Below are 26,876 nucleotides of genomic sequence, written 5' to 3'. Positions count from 1 at the left end.
TTCAAATATCAAAAAAATCTTAAATCAAGATACATTTACTAGACACATGAAATGGCATAAGAAATTATGTCTTGTTTTCCGGAAAAAAACACCTCAAAATTAAGTGATTGTTTGCTTAAAACAAGCAAAATTATCTGCCAATGGGGTACGAAAAATAATCTTAATGAGATCTAATTTCAAACAGAAGTTTTAAGCATCAATTAATTTTCTCATGCCATTTTTCTTGTCTAGTAATCTTGAATTTTTTTTTAGATACTTGGACTGGAAACGAGAAATAAATTACTAAGTAAGAAAAGCTTTTTTTGCAGTGTAGCTATACATGACAACAGATTGATAAATGAATGGTTCAAAAAAGGCTAGTGAATAAAAACGTGTCTTTATTCTTGCAATGCAAAGTCCAAAGTAACTATACCACCCCTGCTTTACTTCTGTTATTAACGTGCTAATGCTAACTTGTCATGCTTGTTAAGATGTATAACGAGTAAACATAAGCACCAGGGACATTACGTTCTTCACTTCAAAACGGAACAAAAGAAGGATTCTGTAGTGACTTAACCTGCTGTTGAACTCCCTTCCTCCTCATCAAAGACTCCAACAAGTTTGCGTTTCATGTGCTGGATCATTGCCGTGGTGCTCCCGTGCCATGTCGCTTTTGCATATTTTGCAGTTCACACACTTTTTCTGTTTATTTAGTGTGAAATGCTCCCGCACATTGGATGACTTGCGTCGCGCGGATTTCTCTGCCTCCGCCATGTATCTTTCCTCCACTAGTTTTTTTTATTTTTGCTCCGCCCTGTCTATGACGCGCCAAACTCTGCTAGCATCAGTGCGCGAGAGAGACCGAGTGTGTTCACTCTGCTCCGCGCTCGAATAAAGTTTTTTTTATAATCAAACGTCTCCGTGTCGCGCGACACAACGAATCGATTATGAAATTCGTTGCCAACACTTTTAGTAATCGATTTTTATCGATTAAATCGATTCGTTGTTGCAGCCCTAGTTGATAACCAAACAACCCCGAACCCCATTGACTTCCATCGTAAAAACGCAATACCGAAATTTCTCAAAAAACCTCTTCCACTAATGAAAAAGTCACATACAGATTGATGAATAAGTGATGAATTTTTATTTTAGGAGAACTTTCCCTTCAAGATCCTTCTTCTGTGTAAAGATTGGGCATGAAAAGGGAAATTCAGTTCAGTAAATCAATACTGTAGTGTTATTCGGATCTCTTCCTGAAGGGCCATGTCCTGCAGAGTTCAATTCCAGCCCAGCTTTTAAAATCCAGCCTGTCATTAACCAGTAATCCAGAATGCTTTTATTAGACGCTTTATTCACGTTTTAAACGCCGCAGGACGCTCTCAATGAATGGGATTGAAATCCTAACATCAGAGCGGATGTGTGAAAGCATCTCTGTTGTGTCGTGTGCTGTTTTCTTTGGCCGGGGATGAAAGTGATCAACTTTCACACATGTGATTCATGTAATACATCCGTTCCACTATGCGTGTCCTCTGTTAATGCTTTTCGATGAGAAATATAGACCTCACAACGTTTGCCTGAGGGTAAGCACATGGGTAGGACTGCTGTTTTTTAATTACCATACAGTGAGAGTTTTTGCTTGGCATAATTGGAGAAATTAATAATACGAATATACATTTCCAATCAAATTTCTCTTCTAATGGAAACGCAGATCAAGAAACGTCACGTTGATCCGAACATGATCGAAGCGTCCGTGTCTCTTGAGTTAGTTATTGTACGTCATGAAGAAGCCGGCTGTCTTAGTTCAGCGGCGATTGATTTTTCTGGCCGTCGTATGTCGCCGGTGGCATTTCATTTGCGTGCGTGATGGAGCAGGCCTATCGCTTCGGTCTGAGACGATATTCCTACTGTTGTCTCCACATTGATCAGGTGAATTGAAACAAGAAAACGATCGGCTTCAAACTCGCTTTCGCCGTGCACGGATAACGTTATATCGATTAGATGAAAGAAATCGGCTTTGAGGATTCGTGATAATTGAGATGGAACGGTTTCTGGCGGTTCACAGACCCGTCATATTTCAAACACGTCTGATCTTCCGGCTTCAGGTTAAACTCTATCGACGGCACTTTTGGCGATATGTTGATCACCAGAGAAAATAATTCAAATTGGTTTTCACGGTTAAAGCAAAACACTTTTACAGTGAGAGTATACAGGCTCCGTGAAGATTCCTGAAGGTTTGGATTGTGGCCGACTCTATGATCCGATTTACAGATGGTTACATCACATTCATTTCTGGCATCCTTGTGCGCATCGTACAAAAGTAACTGGCTTTGTTGGCAACTTAACGGTTGTTAACGGTATAGGTGTTTAGTATTGTGTGCATTTTAACATTGTGTACTCTCATTGAAAGGGCATTACTGTAACTCTGGTTTGTGTATTCTGAACAATACCATTCAAGATAGAATGGTTTTACGATAACTTTCGTCTCTGCACCTGGTCCAAATTCTTTTAAATGAGAACATACTGTTGAAAAAGTTGACAAGCACTTTTACTGGTTAGATATTTGCAAAACCTAGTGACAAACATATGAGATATGAGGTTTCGGAAGGAGTAAATAAAAATAATAATGAAGTCTTATATATAATAGCTTGCAATCACAGCATGTATTTGATATTTTTTATTAGTTACTTAGTTGTGTAAAAGTGCCATAGAAATAAATTTGGTTTAAACTATTAATTCAGGACTCAGGACGGCTGGGGGTTTTAACGTTTCTGTTGCGGTTGTACTGTGCTTCTTATCTGATGGCCGCAGGCTGCGGTTCCTCTCGCTCTGCATCTCAGATCTTCATCATGAGTATCAGTGCATGGGCAAAAAATCAACAAGTAATCAAAGATAAGAGCCTCTGACTCTTGGGTTTCTGTGATCTGTTGTCTTGCTGGATGTTCACTGTTAGACAGTCATGTATCATCAGAGCGTGAAGGATTGGCTCATGGCCTGATGTTTGGCAGGAGGCTGTAAAGGTCCAGCTTCAGGCTACTGCTGAAAACACACAGCGCCAAACGTCGCTGACTTATCGGGTTCTCCAGTGGATCCCCACGTGTGTAGGAAGCAGGAGCTCAGGTCATCTGCATATCTCAGGTGCCCCTGCGGTGAGTCCAAGCGCTGCTTGTCGTCCTTTAGTCATTCGGCACAATGAACACAATGAAAGAGGAAGCTGAATGCTGAGCCTGAGGACGGGGTCGAGCAGTTCATTACAGCGCTGTAAACGTCTTTAATGAGTGTTTGTGTGTCAAAGGCCCTCATTCAAAGCTCATCATCGTATGAACGACTCGGCATGCTGGGAAATAACTCTCCACGTGAACGTACAATCTGTGAGGCTCGCTGTCAATCTGACTGAACATACAGTGTTAGGTCAAACACTGTAAATATATTAAACGCATGGATAGAGACGACTGACGGACGCGTTCCAGATTTATCCTCAGGGTTTGATGTTGTTCAGCTGACTGGTTTTCTTCGTATATCTAATACGATCTTTTGGTCAAGGGTTTTATAGCTATAGTTCTGTATCTGGTTTGAAAATATTGTCGTCACATAGTTGGCTGCTTTTTGCATGGCTACTTCTAATCCAGCTCAACTACAGTTTCCCTTTTGAGAGATGGAATATGAGCCAATCCTTTTCCACCCAGTTTGAGCTTTTATCTTCTGATATGGGTTTGTGTGTAGGGGGTGACCTCTAACATAATGAGCTGTGTGTGAGATTGAATGGGACGTCAGGGTGGAAGGTGGCCTCCAGATGCGAGTCGGGAGGGTGTCTGTGGATTACATTGATCCTTTGAAACAACAGAGCGCCACATGCATTGTGAGGGAATTAATGAGTAACATACCAACAATCTGCCGTAGCGTTGAGCGGCGTTAGCACTTTCTAAATGACTCGTGCGGCACCTGCTCTCGGGGTCTGGATCAGGATTTATTCATGGTTTGTGCCGCTTAGCAGCTTTCACTGTAGTAAACAAACAAAAAAAGAGTTTATGACAGTCTTTGTGGATTTTTATTTTTAACAGTAAACACGTTGCATTACGGCAAAATAGATTGCAGAAATGCTAACTGCCACCCAACTAGCAAAATATGTTCTAAGACGTAACTTAAACGTTCCTGTTATTAAGTTAGAAAAACTGTTTCTGAATGGTTTTACTGTTCCACTAAAAATGTAAGAAAAACGTTTTCTAACGTTTTAGAAAGTTTAGCAGTACGTTGATTAAATTCTTTTTTTAACCGGAGGATGTTCCCTGACCTGATAGCACACTCCATCTGCAATGCATAGTTTGCTCAGCTGCAATGCGTCTCGTAGACGGCTGCTATCAGATGTCATATAGACATCTAGAAGACGTCTGTAAGATGTTTATGATTTAGAATGGATGCAAAACTGCTCTTTCTAAGATGTTTATTTTATATTCCGTTACCCACAGTATGTATTGAACATAGAAGTTCTGGTAACTGAGAAAATGTGATGCAAGTCTGTCCTGGTGCTAAAGCGAAGTCCTAGTTGTCTATATTATTTTTTATATTTTAAAATAGAAACTACTGAATGTTACAATTAAAATTAATCTATCATGAGCAAAAGTTACTACAAGTAGCCTTTCCATGGCATTAATAACTGATTCTAAAGAATATCCCAATTAACACATGATTCATAATAAAATGTTCACAAAATGCTTATTATTAATGCTATTAATATTATGAATATCACTAACGCTAAATCTAGATACAATATTTTATGGTTTATAATCGGGCACAAACCTGGTTTATAGCAAATAGTAAACTTACTGACCGATAAAAATACTTTATTACTGCTGCATTTTCAACAGCGGTGTTACAGTTAGCTAAAAGTGTAAATTTATTTACCTGATCTTGATGTCTGCAGATCTTAATGCGACACGTCTTCGGTGGAACGCTAACGTTTGGCGCTAAATTAAGATTTAAGAGGAGATAGCGGCAAAAGATTGTGATATGTACAACTCCGTTATGTAGATGCACTGCTCAATTTAAACTACAGAAATAGTCCGATGTTTTGAAATTTGCAAAGCCGAGGCAAGGAGTATTTCCCTCTGACAGCCAAGCTAGGTGAAAACATGTCATCAGGTGGAGACTGGACTTTTGCTGGTTGTCAAAACGCGTCTTTTCATTTCTTAGACTCGCAGCTGTGGAGCGAGTGTTGCCATCTTAACAGCCCTGGGAGCGTTTAAAAACACGAATATTTGTATCTGCTTTTCAGGTGGTTGACGCAATGTATTTTCCGACGCATGCGTCCGCTGGTTGTAGTGTCCTCACCTGTGTATATGCACACTTGACAAATGTACAATGACAAAAATGTCAAACCATAATGCAAGAAAGATAAATAACAAGGCTATTTAGTTTGTTTCATAATAGAACAAGGTATAGACCTGTACGAAAGGTAACTCTAAATGACTTCCCTTGATATCCGGCGCTATATAGAGAATAAAATAATACATTTGACCCTCTAGATGCAAACACTGGAAAATCTCTACTTTAAATGCAGTGTTCGACAAGTTTTTAGGCAATAGGGTTAAACTGACACTATTTTTACTTTGAAGGGCAATATAAGCAAGCAAGCGGAGGTTATTGGTCGTTGTAAGAATGTTTAAAGAGCAGATGAAGAACTGCAGGTTCTCAACGCAATAATATGTTATTATGTTATATCGTATTGTATTGAAATGCACTATTTGTATTTTCTTCTAACAAAGTTTACCTCCGAAATCTCAATGATCGAATTACTTGTGTGATGTGCGCAAATGCCAATAAAGAACTTTACACGTATGCCTTCTGAAGTCAGAGCACCGCAGCGACGTAAATTGGAAATGCGATTTGTGTCTAAAGGCTTTGATTCTTTCATCATAAAGTGAGCATTGGAGAGAAACAGCATTATGAATATAAGTGGCTGTCTGTCAGGATTTATTGCCTGTATGTGGCTCCGATGTGGAGGACATATTGAAAAGTCCCTTACATAGAGATAGTGTGTGAGAATGAAAGACCTGTCTCTCTCGCCGTCTCCCCCCCCCCCCCCCCCCCGGGTCTCACGACCCTCACGAAACCATAAAAGCCATTCAGAAATGAGAAGGGGAACCGTGGAACGGAGTATGAAATATTAAGAGCAGTTCTGATGTGAACTCGGCTGAAAAAAGCTTCTCCGGGATATTGCGTGTGGAGTAATAACAAAACAGCTTCATGCGATTAAGTCGCCGTAAGATTGCTTCTGATGGGTTATGAAAAGAACGTGATTTATGAAGTGCTGTCTTAAAACATGTTTTAGTATGAAATGCAGTTTTTCTCCTTGAATAAATGATTTTGTTGTGAAGATGTTTAGATATTGCCACTGGAATTACGAATCATTTTTTACAACTGTCTGCTTTCTGTGGTTTGATCATCTAGTCACTAGTGTAATATTTCTCTCTAGAATTGAAAAGAAACGAGAATGTCATAAAAATACAAACGTAGACTGATGTTAAAATGAAAGCTTGAAGTTTCGACTTGAGTTTGGTGTTTTGTAAACACCACATTTGTGTAAATTAGCGATATTCTTTGATGAATGAACTTGCTTGTACACAAACAAAGTGAAAGTTGTGTAAAAAGAACCCTGTTGACGCTCACTTTCACAATCAAAGTCCTGCAGCACATTCAGGTTTAGTGATGTGCCGCTTTTTGTGTTTTGTATTTGATAGAAGCTCGCCGTCAGAAGTTGTCCTGTGGGGACGGCCGCCAAACCCCTCGCCCTCATCAAGCCGCCCAGCCAGAGCATCGCCATCTCTGTGGTGCCGGCCAAGACTCCCGTTTCCATGGTGACGGCACACATTAATGGACAAAAGACGCTGAGTTCTGAGACGCTCCAGACGTCCCCCATCAACCTCCAAACGCCCGTCGGACAAAACATCAGCCGCTCACAGGTACAACAACACAATACAAACTTCAAACACTCAAAGGTACAACAACACAAAACACTTAATTGGCAATACTTACAAGTACAACACACTCCACTACACAAACTTCATACACTCAAAGGTACAATAAAACACTACAAAAATATCACCCTCTCATAGGTACAACAACACAAAACACTTCATTAGCATTAGTTGCTTACATGTACAATACACAAACTTCATACACTCGCAATTACAACAACACTACACAAACTTCAGACACTCAAAGGTACAAAAACATCAGCCGCTTACAGGTACAACAACACAAAACACTTCATTAGCATTAGCAGCTTACATATACAACACTACACGAACTTCAGACACTCAAAGGTACAATAACACACTACAACAACATCGTACACCCACAGGTACAACAACACAAAACACTTCTCTAACTATAAGCTGCTAACATGTACAACACACAACAATACACAAACTTCAGACACTCGCAATTACAACAACACTACACAAACTTCAGACACTGAAAGGTACAAAAACATCAGCCGCTTACAGGTACAACAACACAAAACACTTCATTTGCATTAGCAGCTTACATGTACAACACTACACGAACTTCAGACACTCAAAGGTACAATAACACACTACAAAAACATCACCCTCTCATAGGTACAACAACACAAAACACTTCATTAGCATTAGCAGCTTACATATACAACACTACACGAACTTCAGACACTCAAAGGTACAATAACACACTACAAAAACATCACCCTCTCATAGGTACAACAACACAAAACACTTTATTAGCATTAGCAGCTTACATATACAACACTACACGAACTTCAGACACTCAAAGGTACAATAACACACTACAAAAACATCACCCTCTCATAGGTACAACAACACAAAACACTTCATTAGCATTAGCAGCTTACATATACAACACTACACGAACTTCAGACACTCAAAGGTACAATAACACACTACAAAAACATCACCCTCTCATAGGTACAACAACACAAAACACTTCATTAGCATTAGTTGCTTACATGTACAACACACAACAATACACAAACTTCAGACACTCGCAATTACAACAACACTACACAAACTTCAGACACACAAAGGTACAAAAATATCAGCCGCTTACAGGTACAACAACACAAAACACTTCATTAGCATTAGCAGCTTACATATACAACACTACACGAGCTTCAGACACTCAAAGGTACAATAACACACTACAACAACATCGTACACCCACAGGTACAACAACACAAAACACTTCTCTAACTATAAGCTGCTAACATTTACAACACACAACACTGCACAAACTTCGGACACTCAAAGGAACAATGACACACTACAAAAACATCAACCGCTCACAGGTACAACCACACAAAACACTTCATTAGTATTAGCCACTTACATGTACAAAACATAACAATACACAAACGTCAGACACTCGCAAGTACAACAACACTACACAAACTTCATACTCTCGCAAGTACAACAACACTACACAAACTTCATACACTCGCAAGTGCAACAACACTACACAAACTTCATACACTCGCAAGTGCAACAACACTACGTAAACTTCAGACACTCAAAGGTACAATAACACACTACAAAAACATCAGCCGCTCACAGGTACAACAAAACACTTCACTAGCATAAGCCGCATACATGTACAACACACAACACTACACAAACATCAGTGAAATTCTGAATAGAATACCACCAATCACATACCGAAAGAACATCAATCAGACACGGCCTCCATCAACCTCACAACATGTGATCATAGTAATTTCACGCCATCACGGCGCGATACGTAACACGTTCATCTGCTCAGGCTGGAAGTACAAAAATCTCACTCGACACACAAACTTCAGTCAGAGCAGATTACGTATTTAATCTGACGCAAGCCAATGTAAGACTGCGAGGGACTTTAAAATGTTTGACTGTTGTGTTCCTGTCTGTCGAGCCGACGAAACGTTAAAATCTGTCATTTTATGGTACGATCGTCCGAAATGTTCGTGGTGCTTAACAAACGCAGGCAATGGTATTACGACATAATGTTATGATGTCTGTTGTTATTTTTATGAAGTCTTCACTGGGTTTTCTTTTACGTCAAACGGATGTTGTCTACTCTGACTGGACTATATATGCCAGGGCAGGACTTATAAATAATACCAGAGTACTTCCCAACAGAGAGGACTCTTCATTCGCATGAGTAGTCGCTCCCCCGTTCCTTTCACTCCTCCTCTCCAGCCCCTCCCCCTCTCGCCGCCCCGGAGCGCCTGGATTGTTTTACTGCCTTTTATGGCTGTATTGTTTCAGAGATTTGAAGCTTTTTTCAGCTCCTCCAGCTGCCCACCGATTCGACTCTACAAGCACCCATCACACAGCAAGAGGACAGCCAATCACGGCCTTTCTCTCGTGTTGATGACAACGGGATGGGGGGACACATCTCGGACCACCTGTCCAGTCATTTGGAGCAGGATAATAAGGGGTTTGGGGTTCCGCACAGCATTATTTCACTTTTACGTGGTGCATGTTTGTTTCGGCATACTCCTAAGAAACCTTCTGAATCAATAGGCAATGAATAAAAAGTAGTTTCAAAAGTCTGTAAAAACTTAAAAATAAGCCTCATTTTTTTTTTTTGTAAATCCTACTAACATTTTTTTCCAGTGTTTGAGTATATGTTTTCTATAAATACAAAATAAATATGCACAGTACACAGACATATATTATGTATACACAAACTTTTATTCTGGATGCAATTCATTCGTTAAAAACGTTCCAAATTGTGACTGAGCTGTATGTTGATAGATAAACCATTTTTGACAAAGATGTTATGACGGTTTTATCAATTTGACAGTTAAATCATGTAAACAAAGGCCCCAATATATTTTTTAAATGATCTTTTATTATTTTAGTTTTATTGTATGAATGTATCTAATGAAAGAATGCACATTAAAAAAGTTGTAAAAAACATTTTAGTATACGACAATAATGATGTTACTATAGTCCATATAAATGCAGGTCTGTTGCCCTTCCCCCCTTATTTTTTTCCTTAAGACGTCTTGACTGTCTTAGAAGCGTCTCTTTTTACTGTTTCCCAGCGGAACGGTTCTTATTTCACCTGGAAACTCGAGAACCTATGTTTCCAGGAATCTCTTGAATACACTTAATCGCCTTTCTTGAAACGTAACAATTTCTCCGAAAATTGCACTTGCACACAATCTTTGCAGCTTGTGAATTGTGTAAAAGTTAGTACTCGATTTCCGGCTGACCGACTGTGTAAATAAATCTACAGTAAGGCAAATACTGAATTTCCTCAATTATAAAAAGCCGTTTAAAAGAAAACACAATGCATTTATATACTGGTTTTATTTTTAGTCTGTGGGATTCTAATGATCTTTAGTATCGAACCCTGTTTTCACATGTTGTTAAATCTAGAATACTATTTTCAAAGCCCAGCGTACATTACAACCTACAAACACTCTTGACTGTTTATATGCATTATTTCAATATTATAGATCTAGCCTATCTAATGTCATGTTGGGCCGCTTTTATCACTTCCAAAAACTGATTTGGGTACAGTTTTGAGCTTCAGTGGAGCATTTATTGGGGTAAACATCACGTATACCACCCCCACGTGTAAAACACTATTTCACTGAAGACTGGGTATATATCTGCTCATAGCGCCTCTATGTGGCGTAAACTGGTACTGCGCAACTGGTAGAGGGGGAAGTGCTGGAGGAGAGCACAAAACATCATTTTTAACTGACATCTGTTATGTGATGTTACTTTACATAGTTTCTTAAACAGCTGTCAGACTGATCCCAGAGCAGCTGTTAACAGCCTCATTTAACACAAACAGAAGTTTAATGACCGTCTGTAACAAACCTTTGATCCTGAGGTCAGCCTAAGGCTTGTGACCCCCACATGGAGTTGCAGGTTTGTTTTATTAACCGTCGTATTTATGGTACTTAATTTTTAATTCATTTTAGCGCAAAAGTGTATCATCAAAGCATTATTTTTGATAAACCGTTATAAGACCTCCATCATTTGACAGGAAAGTAAGTCACGTGAAATACAGGATGCACTCTAAACTAAAAATAGGTGCTACTGTTTAAGTCTTGTTTTTGGCACAACAAGCCCAAAGCATCATGGGATTCCAGGGCAGGATGAGATGTGAGCTAATTCATCCTGATGTTTCACTACGGCCCTGTTTGGACTAGAAATCTAGCTGATTATTTACAGAATGCTTCGCTAAGTGTAGTGCAAAAATACTTAAGTTTTGTAATAAATACTTAAAGAAAAGTTGTTGGTATTTAGTTATTTGGTCTATAGATTGTTCGAAGTAAAACCCTTTTCTTATTATTCTTTTAATAAGCAAAAAATAAATGTGGGGTGCCACATTTTGTGTGTTGTTACCGCTGAAGTTTTAACTTGTTTGTGTGTTCTGCAGAAAACAACTGCAAATCATATATGAAATTAATATTTAATAAAATAGAAAAAAATTAGTGTTACCAATAAAAAATATTGTTTTCTCAATAAGAAGCTTCACTTTATAATCGTTCATGTTTTCTGTCAAGTATCAAGAATACTACGATAGAGATCACCATGTGCTCTGGTCTAGTTTTAAATACTCGTACGGCATGTGTAATGTGCTGACGGGACGTTTACCGCAGGCCTGCTGTTTAATTCAGAGCTTTCACAACATAAAGCAGAATAAAGGCGCTCAAGGTTACGGGATTCAGCTATTACTCAAATCACAGCCCTGACGGAGCAAGACATTTCATCCGAGCTGTTGTCATGGGAACAGGCTTGAGGCCGCACCGCCTTCTCCCGTCAGCCTGCCATCACACAATAAACACAGATGAGTGAGAAAGAGAGAGAGAACTCAAAGTGTGGTCTTATACAAACCCCAGTCAGAGAACAGCTCACATTCAACTACACAATAGAAGTCGAGTTCACATTAACCCTTGAAGAGAAACTGCAAATATATCTGCACAGAACATCTGCAAGAGCAAGTTAAAGTGGATTTACAACTGTTATCAGGTATATTGAGATTCAGGAATTCCGATCTCTCACAGCGATAGCTCGATACGTGTTATCTTATTGTATTACGTTAAATAAAAAGTATTTTATTTATGACCAAAGCGTGCTGGGAAGAAGAAATATTTAGATGTTTAGTCAAGGTCAGACTTGTGCGTCATTCAGCTCAGCACTGAAATGCCTTCAATTTATAATTCAATGAAATAAAAAAACAGACTGTTTTAGGTGAACTGATGCGGATTTACATAAGAAAAGGAAGTTGGAATGGCAGGATTAGGGTCAATATACACAGATAGTGTAAATGTAAGTACAATATAACACCACACATGTTGATAATAGTGAGATGCATTTCCCATATTAAAGGTTAATTGTATTAATGATGTATAGTTTGTAATATACTACAGGTGCAGAAAAAAAATATTTCAAATTTTTATTTAATCCGCATTTCTAGATGTATTGTACTCATTCCGGTTCAGTGTCTTTTGAATTTCAACAAAATCAAACCTCGGAGTGACATAAAGTCGATTTTTACTTTTACTGTTGTGTTGCTTAAAAGTCAATATCTTGTTTTCGTTGCCGTATTTGAGATTCTGAAAAATTCAGAGCATCTTTTATGTTTTTTTCAAGTGTTTCTTCGGTTTTCATGATCTGCGAATAAATGCAAAACAATATTTTTAATTGATATTTGGGAGAAACTTTGCTAGTAGTTCATAGGGGTGAAAATCGGACAATTTATCACAATACGGTGTAGTATCGATTTTCTCCGCCAGCGATACAATATTTGCTGATGCCTCCGAATTTTTGTATACGATACGATTCAATTAATTTAATTGGTATTTCGATATTACTTGTGTAGTTTACGCAAGCAGTTACATTTTATATAACTCACAAAAGCAACCAAAATATATAAGATGAATTAATTTTTTTATATGGTCTCTTATTTATTTTTTTGCGGCTGTATTAACTTTAACTTCTCAAAAAAAATCAAGGGAACACGTAAATCACACTGTATTAGATCTTAGTGAACAAAATATCCAGGTTAAAACTCTTCACTTATATACTTTTTGCATAATGTTGTGAGACCAAAATAATGTGACAATGGTCAATGAAAGGCAAAATCATAAACTCATTCTGGTCGGGAATAACAGTAAAATCCAAAATTGGAAATACAGGCAGATTCAACCTTATCAAAGTAACTCCTAATGTTAGTATGTAATGTTCATGGCCCACGTGCCCCGTATGAACTCCCAACAATATCAGGGCATGATGAGATGGTACATGATGTCCTGTGGGATCTCCTCTGGATCAGAGCATAGGTGAGCTCAAGGACAGTCTATGGTGGTACTTGATGGCTTCAGATACATGAGATCCCAGAGGTTCTCAACTGGATTTAGGTGTGGGAAATGCGAGGGCCAGTCAATGTCACCAATAACTTCATCATCCAGAAATTGCCTACAGACTCTTGTCACATGAGGTTGGGCGTTATCATGGACCAGGAGGGCTCTGGACTCTACCAGCATAAGATCGGACAATAGATCGGAGGATTTCATCCCGATACTTCACAGCACATGGAGGTCTGTAAGACCCTCTGAGAATGGTCCTCCCCAGACCACCCTTTCTGTTGCCTATTTAGTATACCCGTTGTCACTTTTATTTGCACCAAAACGAGTGAAAATGGTTCACAATTACTTCCTTAGTTGGTTAATTGATATTCCTAAAGGGCAGCCGACTTGGTGTTATGCTGTGTTGATCAGGCGTTCCCTTAAAGGAGGTCAAATGACATGGCTAAATTAATATTATGGTCTGTTTTTGATGTAAAGTAAAGTGTATACACGATTTAAGGTTAATTTACAGCAGGGAATGGTAATACAATAAATAACGTGACCGCTTTGGCCCTTCTTGATCACGTCTCGTTGTGACTCAACAAAGACAATAAACCCAAAATAAATGCTAAATAAAAAACATGACATTTGTTGCCTCTAGTTGTAACATTATTACTGATTATTAGGACTTATGTTGTCTTTTTTCACATTGCGCAAATTTCTTCATTTGCAGATCACAAACACACGACAAACTCAAGCCGCGTTAGTCCGTAACAAAGTCTTTTACAATGAAGATAAACTTACAGGCTGTGAATCTGAAGTGCGTCTGGCATGTTGTAATGGTTGGAATGGCCCCACTTTTTAACCAAAGCTTTCGCGCATAGCCAGTCTTAATCTCTTTTCCAGGTTCGTAAAGCAATCGTCGGTGAAATGCATTCGGATTGTACTTTTCTGGAACATTGTTGTAAATGAAACGTAACCATTCATTTTTAGTTGTTTCATCTTTTGGAAGGGCAAACAAAGAGGCTTTCTTTTCGCAACGAGACACACAGCGTCTCCACGACAAGGTTGCGGATGTGACAATACAATGAGAATTACAGTACGGCCACCTCACTTGAGTTTAAATTTGGGAGGTCTTATATTAATAACATATGTTGCTTCTCCAAAACATGATGTTAAAAATAAATCCTATTAAATCTAGTATTTATTTGACCACGGTGCCAGAACATATCCATAATTTCCCAGAATTACTAAACTGGTGTGATGTTTATATTTACTTTTGTGGAGTTTTCTACAAACAATATGGTTAAATAATCCAGCTCGATCTCAGGATTCCGTAATTGCAAAAAAGCTTTTTTATTAAAGAAAACAATAAAGCTCCACCCTTAAATCTGACCGTCACTTAAACCATATCATACCAAAACATACCGAATATGATCGGACAAATTACCCGCATCAGAAAAAGTTACAAGTTGAGCGTTGATTGCTGGAATCAATGTCCGAAAAGTACATTCAACATATTACACGTGTGAACTCTCGGATTAATGTTACGTAACGGATGAAACATGGCACACTTTTTGTCGCCACTTCGCTCTATATATGTATACTGTAGAAGTGATGTAATCGATTGCATGCGCCATTAGATATCTTAAACATGTTTAAAAGAGAAGAAGTGAGCATGACTGATAACAGTGAAAAAAATGGAATCTACACACTACATACCTTTATCTAGTACTGACTGTAAATGGAAGAATTTATTCACAGAAATTAATCTGTTTGGTCACATTGCATAATCCAAAGCATGACCCTCTCTCTCTCTCTCTCTCTCTCTCTTTCAGATGTTGGGAGCCCTCACTGCGATTCCCATCAAGGTGCCTCACGTGAGCTGTCTTCAGAGGCTGGCGGGACACTCGCCCAGCGTGCTACCTCAGGTATCACGCTGTTCTTAATGGCCCAGTATGGATGTGTTTACACAACAGTTTACATTTGACATAAAATCACACGATGCAAAGTGGCTCATTAATCTTTTTGGGTATAGTCAGGGCTTGACATTAACGCTTGTCCGCTTGTGAATGTTTTGTAGGGGCAAGTGAGAGAAAATTTGTTTTAAGAGCATTTTACTGTGTGAGTGAAGCTATCGTCAAACACACTTAAACTCAATAGTCTTCCTGTCGACCCTTCAAAATAAAAGTCTGGTTAACTGGAACACACGTAAAAATACTGTAGTATTTGCTTAAGGAAATTGTAGTTTCCTTGTAGTAAATTGTAAGTAAATATAGTGAGGTTCAAAAACACAATAGTATCTAGGAATTTTACTGGAGTTTACTTTGATATCAAAGGTTTCACATTTCTAGTAATTGTGCAGTTAATTTTCATATTGTAATTTCAGAACGTTTTCGAATATTCTTCCTCTCCCCAAATTTTGTCACTACCGAAACACAATAATATATAATTTTATAAGTTTAAATATTTAGATTTTGTATAAATCTACTTTTTAAATATATATTTTACATGATAATTGATAACAGTTACAATTTTAACAATATTTCAAGTGTAATTTATGAGATTTGTTGTATTTTGAATCCAAACTTTTCTTTGCAAATTGATCGTACTGATTTCAAAGTTAAGGATTCATTCGTTTTTATATACCTTGAGCCAAACACTATCATAACATATAAGTTAATAATTGAATATACTTTATTTTTGGAAAAACGTCCCATGTTTCTGTCGTGACACACACATTTTCAGTAGTTATGGTAATATTTGAGCAGTTTCCACAATATTTAATTTGCACGGCTAAAACAGACGTTCAACATTTTATGTTAACACAAATAACGTTGTTGCACATACACAGCCAGCATATATAGCAGACACATATCTGACCGTAAATATCTAATAGAAAACCTACAGCTCACATACTTTATCACTACAAAAACATACTAAAGTTCTAATAATATGCATAACTGTACAGAGTTTTGTTTATTTCCCCAAATAAAGAATTAATTTTTCCTTTTTGTCACTACCGAAACCATTTTTGTCACTACCGAAACAATACCCAACGATATGTCCCAGATTTTCAGTCTTTTGAAGACATTTACTTCAAAATGATAAGACCGACCTACTCACCATGTAGCTACTAGAGAGAGGGATAAAAAATTTAGGGGTTTGCTAAGTTCAGTCTCAGCCAATGGACAAAAACATACACTGTTACACATGAAGATCCGGGACACATTTTTTACGTAGTTTAATCATTTAAAACTTTTTTATTTGGAACTTTTTTAAACATCCAAAATATATATATTTAAAAATAACAATGGAAAAAAGCTGAAAAATGTACTGTTATTTAGAGGTTTGGGACACCCTTCTCCCAATTGAAAGTATGCAATAAATTATGATTTTAATATACTAAGGTTGTTGACGATTCATTAATCCAACACCCATCAACATTTTTCCGTCTCTGTAGGTTAGGCCAAAGACTCTTATTCCAGACAGCCTTCCCCACAGTCCATGTCGAGAGCAGCAGTCGGGCCAGACGCTGGCCGTGTCGCAGGGCATGGCTGTGATCAGCCCAAAGAGCCAGGGCGCATCTCTGCCAACTGCCAACAGCACCTTCCGCAATGAGAGATTGTCCAACAGGCAGGATGAGAGTTCATCGACGCCACCGGCCGTGTCCGGCGTCTCCACGGCCAACCCCGGAGTGGCGTATGCCATCATCTCTGCGGCATCGCCCGGGATTCAAGGCGTGTCGGGGGTCACAGAGGCCATCAAGGTGCAGCCTATGATCTTCAGCCCGGACAGCAAGGTCAGAATGTACCTGGTGGGAATGTTTGTGGGCAATTGTAAGATCTTGAATGTGATGTTGTTTTGAGGTATCTGATGTGTAAGACTACACGTAGATATTAACCAGTAGGGATGCACCGAAATTATAATTCTTGGCCGCAGCCGAATAATTATGAAACACTTGGCCGAATATCGAACATGGTTGTTTGGATTTCTTCTATTAATTAAGCCAATTTTTTCACTATTGCATAAACTGAATTATCAATTGTGCTTTTCAATAAAATACAATTGAACTTAAAATATAAAATTGAGCAAACGAAGTCGATTCCAAAAAAAAATTCTCCCTTATTCAATGAACTAACTGACTGCAGAAAGAACGTCATGCACTCAACAATTCAACATAAGCCAACATCCATGCAAGCAATGCATGCTGAGGCTGACTGACAACCATTCCACTTCACTTCTCTCTAAACTCCGCCCACAAAAGCTGACTGACAGTTCTCTCAGAAGGTGGACTAGGGATGCACAGACATAGCTTGACATTCCAAGTTGTTAGGTACAGCGAACTGTGCGCACGCTACCACTGTGCGATGTCAGAGATTTTGAGAGTGGCGGGGCTTCGGTTGCCAAACATTCGGTGCATCCCCATTAACCAGGAATGAATAACTCATGTAAGCACTGTGCTGTTATAGGTTATAATCATCCAGCCACAGATCCCCAGCAGCTCTCCAGCCTCACAGACGGACAGTGCCGTACGTGAACCTAGCCCCGATCCCTTAACCCCAGCCAAAAAGACAGAAGAGGATCCAGAGGTACAGTACAAACTAGTGTAGTCGTATCATTTCTGGGTCGCTCCCTTAAAACGTTTTTTGAACGTTTTGCTAACATTTCCATTAAGCTGTAAAAATGTCATTTTTGGTTTTCTAAACGTTTCTGCAGGGCCGGCCCAAGCCTTTACGGGGCCATAAGCAGAAATTTATGTGGGGACACACCCAATTCTATTAGTTGTAGATGTGTTTGGGATGTAGGAATGTCATAAAAACAAAAACACACAAACCTTGCATTACTTGTATTGGGATAATTTCATTACTTCTAACGTTAGGCGAACTGTCCCTTTAAATTTTGAGCACGGACCAGACAAAGGTTGTGGAATTTACTTTTCAAACGTTTAAATATATGCAAAGATTTCATTTTAATTTTATTTGAATCATAACCCGTGAACCCCCTTTCTAAAACCACACAGCCCTTGAGGATGATTTAATATTATTTTATTTACTGTATTTAGTGTAATTTTGACACACTCACAGACAAAATTGTAGGTACAGTCCTACGTGAGAAAATGGATTTGTGTTGTGAATATTTCACAAAAAAGATGTAATTTCATGTGCTCTTTGGGGCCCCCTAGTGGCGGAGAGGCCCTAAGCAGCCGCTTATTTCGCTTATAGGGAGGACCGGCTCTGCGTTTCGGTAAAAATATTTTTTTGGATGTTAGTTTTTTAAATTTTGCAATACATGTAACGTTCAAATAAAACGCTCCTGTAATGTTTCTCCAAAAATATTTTTGTTAAAAAAACATTGGCTTTCATTCACTAAGCATGTGTACGCACAAATTTGTCCGTGAAACCTGCGTACGGATGCTTTCACGAACAAATCATGATTCACAAAAACTTTCGTACAGAAATTTATTTTAAATATAAGCGAAAAGATCTTTCCTTTTCTCTCTCTCTCTCTCTCTCTCTCTCTGTGTTTTATTGGATATGAACTGAATTTGACTACTGCGCACTTGGAATTACTTTCGAGAGCGCGTCTGTAGAGAGCATCACATGGAGTTTCCTGAAGTAGCTTAAGTGGCGACAGGTGGTAAATGAAAGGTTAGGCGGAAAGCCCTAATATGGAAATGTTCGGGGTGTGTTTTATGCAAATGACTTAACTTGTGCACGGGTATACTTTTCGAAATACTCCAAAATCACTAACATTAGGACGAGGTTAAGAACAAATTCATGTGCGTACGCATGTGTTAAAAAAAACTGTTTTAAAGCCTAGATGTTCTGACGGGCAGAGATCTCTAACGTCTGCCTGAGGGGAGAGGTGCTAACAGGTTGTGACCGGGGTGAGAGGGGTCTGTGATGATGTCACCTGCCCGTTTCTTTACTCTGGAGTTGTACAAGTTCTGATGGTTGGGCAGGTTAACACCAATTATCCTTTCAGCTGTCCTAACGGTCTGCTGCAGTCTTCTTCTGTCTGATCTCCTGGCTGACCCAAACCAAACTGTTATAGAAGAGCACAGAACCGATTCAATGACAGCTGAGTAAAACTGTGTCATCCGTGCTTGTGGCAGGTTGAACTTTTTTGTTGACGAAGAAACGTATTAATGTATTCATTTCTCCACAGAAACTTAACTTCATGGTGTCATTAGGTCTGGTGACGACAGAACATCTGGAGGGTGAGTTTGTGCCATGTGCTGTTAGTTGTAAAATAAAAAAAGAATTCTGCATGAATTACTGTGTGATCATACCAAACGCGACTTGAGCGAATAAATCGTAGTTGGACGCTTGAACATTTTGAGTTTACTCGCTTCGTTCGCGCGTCAAATTCACTTCACTACAGACGAGAATTCGCGTCATGGGGCTTCTGCCAGGCGGCTCCAGTCTCGTATTTATATATTCAAATCGATTTTGACAACTTACCAAATTGTCCGACCTCCTCACTCACTTTCTTCCAAGCAAGATCCTTTTTATTTCAGCTTTGATAAAAAAATATGTATCGTACAGCTCCAGGTATCCACATACAGCAACGATGATTTTGTCCTCCGTTGTTGTTTGGGATCGCAATGTCATGATCACGTCACTACTAGAGCAAGCTCCTGATGGGTTAACGGGGCGCGAATTTTCGCCAAAGTACACATTTTTCAAGTCGTGAGGATCACGTGTCAAACGGCCGATACGATCAATTCGTGCGAATAGCGTCATTCGCGGCGCCTCATTCGCACGAATCGCGCCGCAAGGAGGTCTACCGCGTCTTTTGCATTGATTTACCTTTTAAATCACTTGCGCTTAACACGTCATTTGCGTTTGGTCTGAACGCAGAATAAGACAAAACAAATGAGGTGAAGCTTGAGATTTCAAAAGCTTCTGTTTCATGAGTCACGCTTGAATAACACCATTGCAATCTACTGCAAGCTTTCAAATTCGAGCAAAACATCACCTTATAAACAAATGTTTGTGGTCAGAATTTCAAAAAATGACTCTTCAGTTGGATTTTAAAGTTTGGCTTGTGTTTTGTTTCAGAGATTCAGAGTAAAAGACAGGAGAGGAAACGACGCAGTACAGCGAACCCAGCGTACAGCGGCATGTTCGAACCCGAGGTCTGTCTGTTTGCCCATCAGTGACACATTATTCCTTTAAATGTTACACAACTCGGGTCATTTGTAAACGTCTTGTATCTCACTTTTAGCGCAAACGGCTCGCCTCGCATTACCTGAACGGCGCAATGTTTCTGTCGGCAAAAGGTAAAGTTCATTTTGCTTCTCTCAACAGCTGAGCTGGAAATGATCAAACTTACAATTAATTCATTTCAAATGATTATTTTTTTAATTCAATTGTATTACATTTTATTTGTTGTGTCCTCTTCGCACTTTGCATTGTTGAGAAGCAGCTTTACGGAAATTAATATTGAAGGCTTTCACACATACACTTTAGGGCATTTCACACTGCGCTTAACCCCGGGTTATCTTTATTCTAAACCCTGTGTTTAACCTCACTTGTAATTTTGAAGTGGGGTTATTCCTGCATTTTACCCGGGGTTATGAAACCCTGCTCCGAAGAAGGGTTAACCCCGCATTGCAGGGCCAGACGTGTGCAGTGTGAAACTGATAACCCAGTGTTCTGTTTACCTGGGGTTAAGAATAACCCGTGGTTAACCATTTCAAGAGTAAAAAGCCCTTATTTAAATACATTTTATGTGCTTATTTCTTTCGAACACATATTTTATCTTTTCTGTCTTTGTTTTACTAATGCATCAAAACTTTACATATGAAATTCATTATGTTATTAATACGTTACAACGATTTTCGTCTAAAACAACATGAAACAATCGCACAAGAAAACAAGCTGATGATGATGCCACTATTACGTTTTTTTTTTTATTTTAGCTTTGACGTGCTTTTGTTTACACTTCTACTAATCTAAATCTAGAGTGAATCTACTTGACCTGTTTTAGGTGTGAACGTGCGTATGTGGGTACAGTTGAACAGGAACGTGAAGTTGAATGCTTAAAGCTGTTAATAACCACACATCAGCATGTGTGCTCGCGTGTGTGATCACTGTATAATAAACACTAACCAACTGTCTGCTTCACTCACACGCTAGACTCTGAGGAACTGGGTTGGAAGGTACGTCTGTAACGTCACCGCCGGTCTGTGTGTTTGTGCATGCGTGAATTCTGATCGTTTGTCTGTAACCGTGCTATCTTACATTGCTTCTTAAATCATCCCAAACCGTGTTGTGAAATAGTGCCATCTTCTGAACAGATCGTGCCATTTCCACAATGTCTTGGATATACAAGCCAGTTTTTCTAGTTGGCGTCAGGGTGTTGTGTAGTAGTGGTGTTATATAACTTTGTAAATAACGGGTGTAACATCTATCTTTGATGGTTGTGTGACACACAGGAGGAGCTGCAGCATGATGATCACTGCGCGGTGTGTAAAGAAGACGGAGATCTTCAGCCGTGTCACACCTGCACCCGAGCGTACCACCCCGACTGCCTGCACCCCCCTCTCAAAACTGCCAGCAGGGCCATGTGGATGTGCCCCAAGTGCCAAAAGAAAGTACGTAACCATGCAACGACCTCAACAAATGCTTAACTGTGTCGAATGATGCGAAGAATTTGGAGGAACGTGCTCAACTTCTGTTTGTGTTTGGCAGGTTTTGAACAAAGAAAACTTGACGTGGCCACAGAACTTCATCCAGTCGTATGTGACGCATAAAACAGGTGCGCTCGCTATCTCATCTGGATTCGTTCATATTGTGTGATGATAGATTAATGTGACGATGTGATGATTTTCCAGTGAGAGAGGAGGAGAGGAGGAAGCTCATGAGAAGAAACGGTGAACTGAAGAAAGAGTGTGAACATCTGAGCGAACAGGACCAAAGACTCGGCAACTCTCTGTCGGTAAGAGCTTCGCAAAAGTCTTACACCTGTTAATCCAAGTTGATGATTCGCAACGCTAATGTAACACAACAAGGTTAAACCGTGTGTGTGTGTGTGTGTGTGCTCAACAGAAATGCATGGAGCTGAAGGAGTGTCTCCTGAGTCAACAGCGGGACACGCAGGCCTCTCTGGAGCGCCTCAAGACTTTAATACGCCTCATCCAGCGTGACCAGATGATTCAATTCACTATGACGGCCACCACCACCACGGGAGCGTCGCTGCTCTCCCTGCCCTGGATCAAAGCCACGGGCAGCAGCACCAGCACCACGCCGCCATCTGTAGGCCCCGCCGCGGTACTGCACAAAAACCTGCTGCAACCGCAAGACAACAACTGACCCCAGATCACCAAACACATTCATACTGAGACACGGACGGTGACGTCTAACAAACGTGTTGTCTTTTGGTAATGCGGAGGGGCGGGAATGCAAAAGAAGAAGTTATAATCGATTCATAAGTATTTTTTAAAGCCAAACACACACACAGTGCTCACAAGATTTTTTTTACGCACTGTTTTTTTAATTTGTTATTTTTCTCGGCCTTACTGTATTTACGACTAGATTAAAATGCCGTCGCAGATATATGAAATGAGTATTCTACATAGCTAGAGGCGTTTTTTTATGCTTTGCGTTTTTTACGGGGGGGTTCGGTGTTGGTGGGGGGGTCTGTGGGTGGGGGGTTACGGTAGTTGTGGTTGTCTTGGCAAGCGACGTATGAAACCGAGAGCACTGTACATTGATATATTTGAATAGATGGTTAGCATTTTCAGCGAACAGCGGTTGCCATAATAATTCAGGTTAAAGAGAGATGGGGGCGAGTACGGACGAGCAGACGAACACGAAAGACAAATAAACAACAACAAACTTTTTCAGTATTAATAGAGTTGAAAGAACAAAGTATTTAAGATAACAACAGAATTTAGCCTTTTTAGGGGAGATTTGAGTATTTTCATGCGGATGCCTGGGAATCATTTCAGACGAGTATTGGCGGGAGGGATCGTCGTTGTACATATATTTATTTTATTTTGGCTGTCCCAACAAAAAGAGCAAAAGGCCATTTCAGTTCTTTGAGTGCCTGATCCCATTATCCAAAAAAGTTGATTTTGTTTGCCCAGTTTATAAGATATGCCAAAAACCAGGAGCGGTTTTGTACCGTGGACGTTTCATTTCATCTCGCTTTCGTCAGTTTCTATTTTCACGTGTTGTTTGTTTTCTTTTTATTATCCTTCATCACGTCATGGACATCAACCGCAATTGCATTATTATTATTTCTATTTTTTTTTTTTTTGAAGTAAACACTGCCTGATGAATATCATGAAGTCATATCAAAATAGCCTAGAAAAATCCTTGAAAGGGTACTTTGGAGATTTGAATGGTTTGTCTTCCGCTGCGTTTAAGTTCAAATGTTTGTTTATTGAAACCACGATCCCTGACGGAGTTACAAACAAACAATTGCAACGGCACGGTCATTCTTAGTCAATGAGATTTCATTAAAATATTTAAAGAAACAAATAACATCATTATCTGTTTATATCTTTAAGGGCTAACAAACTTCGATCAAACCACATCTGGATTAAATAACGAGTCTTCTTCCGATCGAAAAGAAACATCTCCTGAAATCTTTTGGGTTAAATGTCAGTTGAAGTCTGTGTATATAATCTAAGAAAATACAATAAAATATATTTTCACTGTAATACAATGCTACATAATACAACATGCCAGAAACGATTGAATGCATTTGATCATAAACATCTTACTAAAAAGTGATTATTATGTTTGTCATATGCAAGGACACAACGGCGTTCAGACTTTAATAAGCGCGACTTTAGTTTCTAAATACTTGTTGTATGTGAAAAGACGTTCTGTTATGAGGCGTTATAAACAGGCCGATCCCTACAATGCGTTATATAAACAGACTTCATTAAATGTGCTGTTGTTTTACGTATAGATTTTTTTACAAAAGCCCACAGAATGTCTCCTTCAGGTCCTGTATTATCAGAAAACGATTGTAACTGAGTGCATATCATGTGTCAGACTGTTTTGTCACCTGCTAAATATTGAACAAAATCAGATGTGCCACTGCAAAAAAAGAAAAACACGACATCACGGCCTCGTTTTCCAGTAAAATGTGTCAACAAAATAAACCTACTTAAGTACTTAAATGTACAAAACATTAATATTTAATAAGTATATTTTTCTTTATTTAATATTTAATAAGAATATTTGTGTTTAATTTATATTTAATAAGAATATTTGTGTTTATTTTCATATTATCTCAAGTAAATGATGTATTCTTTTATAATTTGTGTTTATTTTTTCTGTATTTATATTTGATTTCTAGCTAGAAAACAAGACACGAGGCAGGCAAACATGACAGCTCCTCATTATCAGTTTCGTAAAGAAATCTGCATATCATTTTCATTCACACGCTGACACTCACGTTCCAGAAATCCTCTCCGGGAGAAACTGTGCTGTGCTTCTACAGATCTATTTTACTACACTCGACACTTGGTTGAACAAAAACAAATCTATTCTTTTATCAATGAACAAATGAGGGAAGACACAGTGTTTTTTTTTTTATTATTTGCTAATTATGCATTTTGACTTACGATATGTGGTGTGTACGTTTGCGACGTAAGAGCAGACGGCAAGACGAAGGATTTAAGACCGAGATGTCTTCATGACGTCATGGGGCCGTGTTTGCCTTGTTCGCTCTGAAGGGGACTGTCCAGTGGATAGTACGTATAGAAAAGTGTGTGTCTTATATATGCCAATGTAGTTTTTACATCATCTTATGATCTATTCAAGTCGAGTGATGGACGTTGATCAATTGTAAAGAGTCTCACCTTTTTGTGCCCATTGAAAACTTGATTCATAATAAACAAGGAGAAATCCTGGAAAATGATGTTCGATATTAAATGTGTGTTGTGTGATGAGACCAGAACATCAGTCTGGGTCAGTCCAGCAGGTGGCGCAAACGCACCACGTGTCACCTATAACATACCTAACCTGTATACTGCAATATTTATTCTACTCCAGTACCTGACACTGGAAACCAGAGCCGAACCAATTGGAGTTCAGGAAGCCGCGCAACAAAATTCAGATCTATTGCAAATTAAAATTTACCCTAATATTTAAAAAAAAACATTAAATATACATGCAGTCATTTATGTGAATATTTGTAAAACTGCCTTTAAAGAAATGCTTATTTATATTATTAAATGAGACAGTGCAGTATAACAGTAGTGTGAATGTGATGAGAGGTATCGGTGAGCATGCTGTGATTCCAAATATTAAGCACAAAGATTTCTTTGGATTGGTGAATAGTGAAGTGCAGTATGATTTGTAAGCCATGTCAACAGAGACGGTTGCTATTAGTGTGATGGTGATCTCAGATGTAAATGTTTAGTCTATAAACGGCACACTGGGCACTGGGTTGGGTCATTCCTCATGTATATTTAGTGCACTGTGGGAATTCAAATAAACTTCATGTTGTGCTCATGTAGTCCATGGTCACAGCATGACTCTATAAATAGCATCTTAATCTGTAGCGCGAATAACTAAGTAAACAATGTTTATTAAGAAATAAGAAATAACCCTAATGATGAAGTTTTTGTATTAATATGAAAGACGTTTTTAAAAGTTGACTTTTAATGTAAGATGACCCTTACGCATCACATGATCATTTCAAAAATCTCAATCAAAAATACCCAGTATCTATAAAGTCACAGACTATCTTGACATCTCTTTCTAGTCCAGCAGATGACGCCATTAAACTGTACTAAAATATACGTCACTCTCTGTGTGCCAAGGAATCTTCTTCAATTGGATTTGTGTAGGCTATGTATTGGAGTGGGCTTGAAGACACAGGTAAGGTCGTGGAGTCTTTTCATCCGAATGAAGTGATGGTCAATCTGATCACCAGCGAAAGGACACAACGCCCGGCAGATCAGACTGTGATAACATGCCCTTGTGTCGATGTTGTGAATGACCTCTCCGTGAAGGCGCCCTTAGCACGTAAACCTAAAGCAAAGACAGATGTTCCCTTAACGTTACTATTTGGTTCCATTTTTGTCATTTATTTGGTTGGTATTTTTGCAAACACAACAACGTTGTTGTGATAAAACAAGATTCTCGGATTAATCAAACCGAAACTTAATTCGCATATACAGTACAAACGTATGCAAAACGTTTCCTATTGGTCGTCTTTACGTTATTATTGCAACCCTAAAAAAACATTGCAGAGAGGTTTTTTATAACAAAAGTAGGATAGTCTTAAAGTAGGATAAGTAAATAACTTTCCAGGCTAAAAAAAGCACATCTTTAAAAGACATTTTATTAAAGGTTAAGGTCTGCCAGTTTTACCTGTTCACAGTCTCATATCTAATGTCATCACATACAAGCATCAATGCATCACACTTACCTGACTATCATACGATTGCATAAACATCTATTAATCTCCCCGGGGGGAAAAAACGGTAAATTGCCGCGATCCATCATTTCAGTGCATTGAGATCTTGACCTTGGTTTGACATGCTTAGACCCTGAGAAATAACAGAGCTGTGCTT

At 38.9% G+C, this 26,876-nt stretch overlaps 1 protein-coding gene across 2 annotated transcripts in view; it reads left to right on the top strand.

Moving 5' to 3' along the window:
- The window catches only part of LOC130417070 (PHD finger protein 21B-like), a 36,972-nt gene extending 11,759 nt beyond the window's left edge, over positions 1-25,213 (top strand). Inside the window, exons 2-13 of one of the 2 annotated variants that reach the window (XM_056742372.1) lie at positions 6,714-6,935; positions 15,163-15,255; positions 16,788-17,126; positions 17,797-17,916; positions 19,496-19,547; positions 20,392-20,468; positions 20,558-20,612; positions 21,472-21,494; positions 21,771-21,929; positions 22,027-22,093; positions 22,170-22,273; positions 22,384-25,213. In XM_056742372.1, coding sequence (XP_056598350.1) covers positions 6,714-6,935; positions 15,163-15,255; positions 16,788-17,126; positions 17,797-17,916; positions 19,496-19,547; positions 20,392-20,468; positions 20,558-20,612; positions 21,472-21,494; positions 21,771-21,929; positions 22,027-22,093; positions 22,170-22,273; positions 22,384-22,647 — 1,575 coding nt within the window. In that variant the 3' untranslated portion in view covers positions 22,648-25,213. Of the gene's footprint in view, positions 1-6,713; positions 6,936-8,568; positions 8,583-15,162; positions 15,256-16,787; positions 17,127-17,796; positions 17,917-19,495; positions 19,548-20,391; positions 20,469-20,557; positions 20,613-21,471; positions 21,495-21,770; positions 21,930-22,026; positions 22,094-22,169; positions 22,274-22,383 lie in introns of those variants that run through there. The other variant, XM_056742373.1, reaches the window with a different exon arrangement.
- The last annotated feature ends 1,663 nt before the right edge of the window (positions 25,214-26,876 follow it).

This window comes from Triplophysa dalaica, unplaced genomic scaffold, assembly GCF_015846415.1.
Source record: "Triplophysa dalaica isolate WHDGS20190420 unplaced genomic scaffold, ASM1584641v1 Contig11, whole genome shotgun sequence".
In the NCBI taxonomy this organism is placed as follows: Eukaryota; Metazoa; Chordata; class Actinopteri; order Cypriniformes; family Nemacheilidae; genus Triplophysa; species Triplophysa dalaica.
This window is presented reverse-complemented; position numbering and strand designations above follow the sequence as displayed.